The following is a 10,625-nucleotide window of genomic DNA, read 5'->3' as shown; positions in this document are numbered from 1 at the left end:
TTGCTGGATCTAATATATGGTTTATTTCTAGGTAGATTTGCCACATCGCATAGGCGAATCGGTGGATCTATTTACATCGTGCCACAGGTTTATCTGGTTCATTTGGGGGCTTGACCGTCCTAATCTCTTTATTTTATCATGTAAAACATTATCTCTATTGTACTAATAACAATTATTGCAAAATGAAATTCGTTTTTCCTTTTAGAGAAAATGACTTTCTAATTCTTGTTGGTCAGCTATTCCTTTTTCTTTTTAATCTATTTAACGTTTCTGTCTTTTCATTCTTCTATAATGCACTACTGTTGAGTAGCTAGTTCGGATCCTAATTGCTGTCTTTTCTCTGTACATTTTTTTTTCGAAATTTTTAGCCTGCTATTTGCCTGATTTCTAAGACTGCTGACTTGATATAAATCTTCAAAAACAGAAATTTTCCCGTTTTCTCTGGCAATCAAAATGAACATGCTGAACTGTCATCAAATAAGCTGCAAGATATACTGGATGAGCGTTCGCAAGGCTTTCTTGAATGTTTTTGTTCGTAGTGTAACAACAGAACCTATGTTTTGAAAAATACATATGTATGTAAATGTATGAAATAATATTAAAATAAACCAGTCCGTGGAAATGCTGAGTGCTGTTAAGTATCATATCAGGTGATATGTTTTGGAGATCAATATGTAAACTGGACTTTTAGAATTTGGTAATGTTTAGTATAGTATAAATTATGAAATGGGCATTTGGAAGTTGAAAATATTGACTGGGAGTCGAAAATCAAGGTTATGAATTAATGTTGGCAAATCAACTTATTCTTGATGAAATGAAACTTAGTATTTTTATTGAATTCAAATATGGACTTTTTTCTTATTTACATGCAATTTCGTAAGTGATATTTACTTCAATTATATTATATGTAAATAAGCTTGTGTGTGTATCCCTGTTTTAGCCTACCTATTGGGTCACCTATTTATTGGACCTTCTTGATCGGTGCAAGTATATGATTTACTTTGTGGGCCCTGCTTGTACTTGGCTTACGAAGGTGTGGGGTTACTGGCCTAGTGAAGTGGGCCCTATATAATCTGAAGACTCACCTTTGGAAATTATTAGATTTAATCTAGTCTCTACATAAGGATTACAAGCCATGGGTTTTTGAAATAATAATTTTGAATCTTCAGGCATTTATTCACACTTAATATTTTACGCATATCTGAACCTTCTTCTGTGTTTGTGATTTTTGTTGCAACCATTTTAATATAGCATTTATGCATTTTTGTTAAATTTGAAAACCGAGACATAATTCTAAATCAAATGTGGACCCTTGGCCAGATGAATTATGGATGAAGATTTCTTTGGATCCCTGTTGCTAAGTGGTACTTCAACTCCATGTGAATTATCAATGGGGATATCCTTGGACTCCTTGGTGTTAAATGGTTTTCAATTCTATTTGAATTATCAGTGAGGAGTTCTTTGAACACTTGGCTGGATGGTATATGTGGCCCCATTGACATTCAATTTTGGATAAGGATTTATGTGGACCTTTGGCTAACCAATATATATGAACCTCGAAGATTTTGTGTGGCCTGATCTGGTCCACCAATTCACCGGCAATGATTATGCAGCCTCATTTAATTTGCTGAGGAGGGTTTTATATAACCTTGTCTACTGCAAGGATTTGTGGCCTCGAGGTATAACAGAAATTTTGTAAGAAAATATGAAACTACATGAAATATATGGATTTTTGAAATATAAATTATGTTTTGATGGTTGATTACGACCAAGTATTTGACTTGTGATTTTGTGTACATTATTTAGACTTTTTCTAGACTTGACTTTGAATCTTTCCTTCGAAAGGAGATCTGAGAAAGAGTCGTCCTTTTTGTAGTTACTTGGAATCAATGTCTCTTATTTTTTTCATGAGGGAAGCCAGATAGAGAATGAAATGCAGAAATAGGAGAAAAAGAGATGGTCGCACCTTTGATTTTGTTTGAGTGCCGCTTGCCCTATTTAAGTACTAAAGACTTTTGGGGATTACTTTTCGGGCTTACACCCTAGTAGCACTTTTAGAATTTAAGAACTTTTGAGTCACCGGTAGTTGTAGCTGTGGGTAGAGCTTTCGTTCAACTTGCTCCGGGTTCCAATCTATGTGACCTCCGGGCAGTACAAAATACATCTCTTCTGTAGAAATGGGTAATGACCTAGTCTTAAAAAATCGGAGGAGCTAAGCCCTCAACTGAGAAAATCTTTATTGCGTGGCCTGGGTTGGAATCCTAGAAAAGATTGATTGAGATTCCTCTGAGAAAATCTTTATTGTGTGGCCTGAGTTGGAATCCTAGAAAAGATTGATTGGGACTCCCTCCCTTGTATTAAAATTTCATAACAAAACGTTTTTAATGGATTTTCATCGGGCATTTTATTTATAATTTAATCATGTTCTTCATTTTAAAGTCATTTGTTTTTGTGGAATCTTTAGTGGTTTGATTATGTTAGAAGATCATTTATGGAGCTTCTAGCTTCATTTAAAATACAAATTTCCAGACCAGCGATAGATTTGGCGGACTTATGAGAGGAAATGTACTTAATATTTTGATGTTATCTTTTTGAATTTGGTGATTATGATAGTGGCATCGACATTGTCTCGGTTTGTGTTTAGTTACTTCATATGTGAAAAATACAGTATGGGATGTGATAAGCTATGCTTTTGTAATTGGATTTTTGTTAAAAATTTGGATAATAATACAATTTTATCTTTTCTTTTAATGATGTTAAACACCTGCAGGCTACAGTATTTTGATCAACTTCTATTGAGGACGATTAAATTTGAATATTAGTATAAATTAATTTTAGTAGTGATATCTTAGGTTTCGAAGAAGTTGGGATCTCAGGCGCATAACATAGAATAACATTTGCATAATCTAGTTGTACAGAGTCTTTTATCAGCTAACCAACTTTTCATGGAACAAATCCTGCTTGATTTATGTTCTTTATTTTGTATGCATGGTACTCTTATTGACCAAAATTTTGGGGAGGTTTTCGTTACCAAGGAAAACTTACACACAAGTAAAAAGTCAAGGTTGCGGCCGCATCCCTAGATAAGGATGAATGGTGATGTTGCTGGTTGGATCTGCAAACTGATCTTTATTAGACAAAAATCCATCCAAAGCTTGGCACATTGTACGTGGCTGCTATTTGGCCAAGGACATCAACTGTAGTCGATTAGGTTAAATAACTGGTCCCAACATCCAGCCATAGGATTTGGTTATCAAGCTATGTAAGAAGAATCCGTTTAATAAGCTCTTGTAATTGGCTTCCACCTAGATCTGTGATAAAGATTGTGGAATATTTAATCCAAAATGCTGAAGGGGAAAAAAAATAAAATAAAAGCTTTCACCTAGATCCGTTGCAGCAAGAAATTATCATTGGCTGGTGGTGAATCTTGTCATAGGAAGTGCCTTCCAAACATCATACATCTTCTGTATGGGTATCACATATCGGGCATTGTGACACCATCTAACGTGTCAAATGAGGATTGGTGCTTTTACCTCCTATCTCAACATAATCTAGGAATCAACAAATGTCCCGGAGGTAGGAGCTAAAACACCACCCTTGGTATGATCACTGAATAAGACTGAATGTTTTTTGTAATTTCTATCCCTCAAAGCGATGTTGACATGCAATGTCTCTATACTATATAATACTTGGTAACTAAAATCCTCCAACTAATTTATTTTCTATCCAAATAAAATTATAAATCTAGGTAAGAATATAAATTCGAACATCTAATTAATATTTTTATTCATACACATATCAAAAATAGGTATAAGTATATATAAATAACTATTTTTATCTATATCCAAACATCTAATTCTATTTATAGTTTTATTAAATTTTATATCATATTTATAAATTTTAAAAAATAAATAATTATATTAATATGTCGCCGTTTCAATTTATCTTTTATTTTATGATATGGTCGTTTTTATTGTCACAAAATTTAATTATCTAATTTAAATCTATATTTATGACGTTTATGTCTATATTCATATCCCCATCACATCCAATTTACCTAATGGACATCAACAAATAATAAGAAACTTAATCCAAATGGGGCCGACCAAAGATAATTCCTTTCTACAGACAAATTGATAAACCAGATGTGATGGGAGAATCAGGAACGATATATCCATTTACCATCACATGAAAAGATCAGCATCTTAACACCCCAGCCCCATACGCAATAGCAAACAGCATAGAGTGCAAGTGTTTCCACGACACATGGCCTGTGTCCCCGACGCCTGATCGGATCCCCCAAATTCCGGCCAGAGGGAATTAGGGGAAAAAAAAAAAAGGGACGTCCATCCTTACCCTTTTTCTCCCCTCCGCTCTGCCTTTGCTCCCGCGAACTCGAGGGAAGGGGGGAGAGAGGATGTGCCAGAACCCTAGCCCTGGCTCCAATTCGAACCCTAACCCTAGCGGGGAGGAGCAAGCTCGGGAGGGCAAGAAGCAGGCCCAGGTCCAGGAGCTCGCCCGGAGGCTCGCCGACGGCGACGTGGCGGCCCGAGTCCAGGCGGCGCGGGACATCCGGAAGCTGGCCCGGGCCTCGGCCAAGGCTCGTTCCGCCTTCGCCGTCCCAGCCGTGGTCCAGCCCCTCGTCTCCATGCTTCCATCTCCGGACCCCGAGGCCCGGGAGTCCGCCCTCCTCGCCCTGCTCAATCTCGCCGTCCGCAACGAACGGTGACTGTTCCTTGGCTTCTTTTCATATTCCTCTCCCTCTTTCATCCATAGGATTATTGGTTCTTGTTGGAAGTAATTCTTCCCTTCTTTCTTGATGAGTTTTGGCTGATTATGTTGGTATAGGGTTTGTTGTTTTCTTTTTTTTTTTTAATTTTTAAAAATTCTTCCCCATTGATTTTGCTTTTCTTCCATAGATTTTGTAGTTCCTTTCTGTTCTTTATTAAATTAGTTTTTTTTTGTTTCCAAGCTCCTGATATTAAGAAAGAATCTGCTAACTGAAGCAGAGGATGAATTCGTGGTAATAGGTGAAGTGTTGAATTTAGAACCTGAAAGTGGTCCCCCTTTTTCTTTTATTTGCGTGAGTTTTGCTTAATTCTGTTAAAGTATGTTAATTTTGACAAACCATTGGAGCAGGCTTTATTTATTTTCCGTCTTTGTTTTCCCATAAGTTCTTCAGGTCTAATTTTGTTCTTCACTGAGCGGAAGATGATGCCATTAGAATTTAGAAAGAATTAAAAGTGCTCGCTTTTGGATATTGATGTCATCCTTAGGGTGGGATCACAAGATTCTGGCCAACTATATGTTACGGTTTAATGGCAAAGACAGGTCTAGCATATGACATCAGCATACTTGGAAATTAATTAAAAATAATTTATTAAGAGATTGTAGAATACCGAAGATTTTAGCAAAGTAAGTTTTCTGGATGTTGGAAGTGCAGTTCAGGAGAGGGTAAATGGCCTGTTATGATAGATGACACCGTTTCCTCAAGATATCAGATACGTGTGTTCTTGAGCAAAGTCAATAAAAAGTTGAAGATTAATGTGTAAAAGAAGGGTTTGCTGGGTTTAGTGAAAGAATATTAGGCTAAGATTCGGTTGTACATTTGGGTGTATGTATATTGAAGGTTCTAGGGCTGTTTATTTGCAAAGAGCAATCTCAGATATTAAAACAAAGAAAATCAGATATGATGTGACATATGGAGCAACAAATAAAAGATGAGAAGATGAAAGAAGAAAGAATAGAAGTAGATGGAGAAGATACAGAGGTAAAAAAAGGAATGAGAGAGATAGAGAGAGACTGGATCATCATTTTAATTTATTGTTCAATTTTTTCTTCCTTTCGAACAGCCATCCTCTCTGATCTATAAGATATAGAGGCAGACAACTTATCATGCAGGACATCTAACAAAATAATGAAGATAAAAATATAGAAAGACCTTGATAATTATATCAAATGGCCATGGCATATGTCAAGATAGTGCCATTATTTACGTTCATGACATGGCTTGTTAAGATCGGCCACTAGAAAGTCATTTAGGTACTAAAAGTTATCCTAACATAAAGAGATTTGGATGCCAAAAGCCATTCAACAGTCCAACTCTTTTCCTGTGTGGTACCCCTTTACCACTCAACACTTCCATGATTAGTTGTCCTTATTGCATATAACAAAAGGCGTGAGTGTGATGCATGCTTCCCCAGTGCCTGAATCCTGAGCAAAGATTCGTTGTCTATGTTCTTATTGAAGTATGTATTATCCATCATACATAAATAGAGGTTTTGCTTATGGGATCTTTGACATAAATGAAAAGCTTTTGCTTTTGATGTATATTATCTAATAGAGGTTTAGCAATCTGGTTGCAGTTGTTATGTAGCTTATCATATTATCCTATGATATTCTAAAATCTAAATTAAGGAAGACCGTCAGAAGGTATGCTTTAGAACCCCAGAAAAGAACCCCAAAAAAGTCACCCCACTCAGTTGGTGTGAGTGAAATCAGCTGGATAGCCACATTTTGCATTTCATTTCCTGTTTTTGAGGATTTTTCGAATGTCTAAATCATTTCCTGTTACTCTTAATGAATCCCAGAAGGTACTCATTAAGAAAAAAGTCACTCTCGAATTGAAATAAATCAGATACGGAAAGAAAATTATGACACCATTTTCTGAGGAAATTATTCAAACTAGATCTGGGGTTGTCAGCTGGATATCCACCAAAAAATAGTATATATTCTAGGAAATTCTGAGGCACCTGCTAGTGCACCAAAAATAAGCCAACATAATGTTGCCTTGGCAACTCAGCAGTCAACCACCACCTATATATTGCACCAATTTCCAATGTGTTGCAGTAAGCCCCTTGTGTCACATAGCATATGGAACCTTTCGTGCGCATAAAACTAGCACCCATAAGGTAACTCAAATATCCTATGACATCTTCAATAATCTCTCATAAGGTAACTCTAATATCCTATGACATCTTCAATAATCTCTCATATCCCAAACAAAAAAACAAGGCCTTCAATATTTATTTTGGTTTACCTAGTAAAACAAATGACTGTATGCATATGGTGTCTGTTTGGGGGGTCATTTTGTTTTGGAAGCCCCCACCTGGAGCCCCCACCATGCACTGCCCGCCACCAGATAAACCAGTCAAATGCTCCAGGAAATGCTTTTTTTCCCCCCTCATGTTGATGCCCTCATTAACAGAAACCCCCAGAAGGCTTTAAGAGTATTATATGCATGTGGCATACTGGGAAAATCTTAGATGACTCCTAGCAGTGTAAAAATTAACTTGCACTGTCATTCTGGCTCATTTATGTAGTCTTCATTTCACTGGGATTAATTTTGAGGTGTAGGGTTATATCCGCCTTCCTTCCCTCCCCCCTAAGGTTGGTGCTGCCTCTGTGCTGTCACTCTAATCTACCTCTTTCTGGTGTGGGATTCACTACTTTTGTTTTTTTATGGATGTTCTGTTATTTCCAGATATCTGTATGCATTAGTACTTTGATACTTTATGTATATATCTGCTTGCTAACCTTTACTTTGAAATTTAATTGTAGGTTGTGAACTCCACCTGTCAAAAAATCATTATGTTTTTACTTTCACTATTGATATACAAATGATAAGTAAAAATTATAATTGATTCAATCTGGTTTTAATGCCTTTTTGGTTGGAGTATGTTGAAGAATTATTATGGTTCTGGATTCTTTCTGGGCATCAATATTCCATTATACTGTTTTGTATGGATGTGTCAATGCATGTCATTAGAATCTAGTTACCGAAAGATTTCGTGCAGTTAGGTCAATAATAATAACTAGGGTACACATAGTGGATCTTTCTTCCCGATTTGTCCCGTAATCTGTTTTCCTGTGGGAACTTTGTGTCTGGATGGAATACTATATGCTGGGCAGACTTTGTTCACCCATAATTTGTTTATTATTTACTTTTACAATAAGTATAACTACAGTTACTGTTACTCTTATTACTTAAACTATTGTTATTACTATTTTGTTATTATAAGAATTGTTATAGCGGTAGCTGCTAATTGTAATCAGAAGACTATGATATCTCAGCAGGTTATCATTTATTATGGTCTTATAAATTGGAATTATAAATTTTGTAGAATAATTTAATTTTAGAGCCATGTTAAATAATTAATATCTCCATCTACGTTGGTACTTCATATGGTTGTGTCCATAAAGAGCATGGCGATTGACTTTACTTTTTGATGGAATACTTCATCTTACTAAAATTTCGTCCGCCCAATTTTCTTTGTCAGAAATAAGGATGAGATAGTGAAGAGTGGCGCTGTGCCCCATCTCATAGAGCTCTTGAGATCTGAGATCGGCAGCCTGAGAGAGTTAGCTACTGCAGCAGTTCTGACGCTCTCAGCCTCACCATCTAACAAACGAACCATTACTTCTTCTGGTGCAGTGCCCCTTCTTGTTCAGATACTCATTTCTGGAAGTATCCAAGGAAAGGTTGATGCAGTCACTGCCTTGTATAATCTCTCCACTTGCAAGGAGAGTCCGAATCTTACTCTTCCTGTGGAAGCAGTCAAGCCTCTTCTGATCCTCTTAAAAGATTCCAAGAAATACTCCAAGTTTGCTGAAAAAGCTGCTGCCCTCCTTGAAATCATCTCGAAAACTGAAGAAGGATGGACCTCGATTTCAGAATTTGATGAAGGGATTCTGACTCTGGTAGAGACCATTGAAGAAGGTTCTCTGCTTAGCACAGAATATGCAGTCGGGGTGCTGTTTTCCTTGTGCAGGAATTGTCGAGCGAAATACAGGGAACTTATCCTAAAAGAAGGGGCAATTCCTGGGCTTTTATTGTTAACTGTGGAGGGCACAAATAAAGCCCAGGCAAGAGCCCGTGAACTTTTGGATATGCTCAGGGATGACTCCCGGCCGAAGAGAGTGGTGTCAAAAGACTTGGAGACTATTGTTTATGACATTGCTACTCGGGTTGATGGTCCTGTCAAAGCTCCAGAGACAGCAAAAAAGCTACTGCGAGATATGGTCAAACGAAATATGGAGTTGAGCATTACCAGGCTTCAGCTCAGAGCGGCATCTTGCACCCCCAAAGCACCGCTGATCTGAGAGCTCTTTCTCCTTCAGCTAGTTTACAGATTTCTCATTAGAAGACTGGGCTTGGGTCTTTGAAGACGGTAATGGATTGTTAACACAACAGTCTGATAGAATTGTAAGTTGCTATGCCATGTCATTGTCAACGTCTTCAGTTTTGGTGTATATACGAGTTATTTTGAAATATGTGAATGTGCTTATTGCTGCTGATGCCAAAATTTGCCATCTGTTTCGCTAAAATCTCATCTGATTTGTGATTTATGAATCAGATACGTCAAGAGTAGTTATTTACATGTCCACATAAAGTCTTCTATGTAATTCAAGTATCACTTTGGTCGTAAGAGTTTGTCTTAATCCAATTAAAGGAGTTTTTTTTTTTTTTAACAAAATGCCAAAAACAATATCGCCCAGTTATTCCATTTGCCAAAACCAATAGTCAGCGTCATTGCTTAGCTAACATCTATTGGTAAGGTACTATTCTTATATTTATGCAACTTATTCTTTCATACTCAGGCAACTTCTACATTATGGGACAAAAAAAAAATAATAGTAAAGTGGTGTAGTGTCTTGCAGTACAGTCTGTTTTCCAAGCTGATGATAGTCTACTATTTTAATGGCTTATTGTTGTTCCATTTGGTCTATGTTTGCCTCTCTTTTTCTTGTTTTTCCCATCAGATGGATTCATTTGTTCATGCTGTAAAACTCTGTAAGTGAGAACATGCATATAAGTCTATTGAGCTTTAAATTTGTGAATGAATTTATCAGCGTTCGGTGTCTAACATTCTTACAGCAGATATGTTTTTTTAATGGAGTTGATGTTAATATTGTGAATCTAGGAACACCCCCCCACCAAAATCTGACCATTTGCATAGAACTCTTCTTTTCTTTGAGACTTTAAACCTTAAAGATGTAATTTTAAGGGCTTTTCGGTAATTCCAAATTTGGGTTATTGTGTTACATGCAAACAAGCAAGCTTTGTACCAGTAACTTATCATCCAACCAACTTTGCTGAAATAGACATGATCAAATCCATGTCACGCATGCTGGTGGTTCTTGGAGCAGAGGCGTATGATGGCTGAGCACAGAGATGAGGAATTGAGCATGATTGTCGGATATCTCATGAAGTCCAGGGGATAGTGATCTCCTTGTGTGGATGGATAATACCGAGACCGAAAGTTCCCTTGACAATATAGATATAGAAATTACATCACTTTATCAGAACAACGGGTTACACGTGCAATGGGATAAATGCAAGCAATCAATTAGAAGGGATAAATAGCCCATTCTCCGCTTGTCATAATCCATGGAATGCATGAAAGCTACTGAAACCCACCTCCATGTAGTAATTTATTTTTATAGTTTCAGAAAAGCCAAACTTCAGCATATAATTGAAAACATTGGGGTAGTTCTATATACACCCCCCCTATTGCTCAGGACACCCCCCAAAAACCAAAAAAAAAATACCCAAACTAACCTTTAGTGTAATTACCATATTGCCCTTGAAATTTTCTCAGTACACCCCCCTTCCTCCTTCCTCC

The 10,625-nt window shown here is 36.9% G+C and overlaps 1 protein-coding gene across 1 annotated transcript; it reads left to right on the top strand.

Moving 5' to 3' along the window:
• The first annotated feature begins 4,237 nt into the window (after positions 1 to 4,237).
• LOC103702374 (ARM repeat superfamily protein) lies at positions 4,238 to 9,305 on the top strand. Its single transcript, XM_039127943.3, has 2 exons — positions 4,238 to 4,725; positions 8,280 to 9,305. The coding sequence occupies exons 1-2, from the start codon at positions 4,418 to 4,420 to the stop codon at positions 9,100 to 9,102; spliced, it is 1,131 nt and encodes a 376-aa protein (XP_038983871.3). The 5' UTR covers positions 4,238 to 4,417; the 3' UTR covers positions 9,103 to 9,305.
• The last annotated feature ends 1,320 nt before the right edge of the window (positions 9,306 to 10,625 follow it).

This window comes from Phoenix dactylifera, chromosome 11, assembly GCF_051530095.1.
Source record: "Phoenix dactylifera cultivar Ajwa chromosome 11, Ajwa_hap1_PhDact_Kaust_v1.1, whole genome shotgun sequence".
Classification (NCBI taxonomy): Eukaryota; Viridiplantae; Streptophyta; class Magnoliopsida; order Arecales; family Arecaceae; genus Phoenix; species Phoenix dactylifera.
This window is presented reverse-complemented; position numbering and strand designations above follow the sequence as displayed.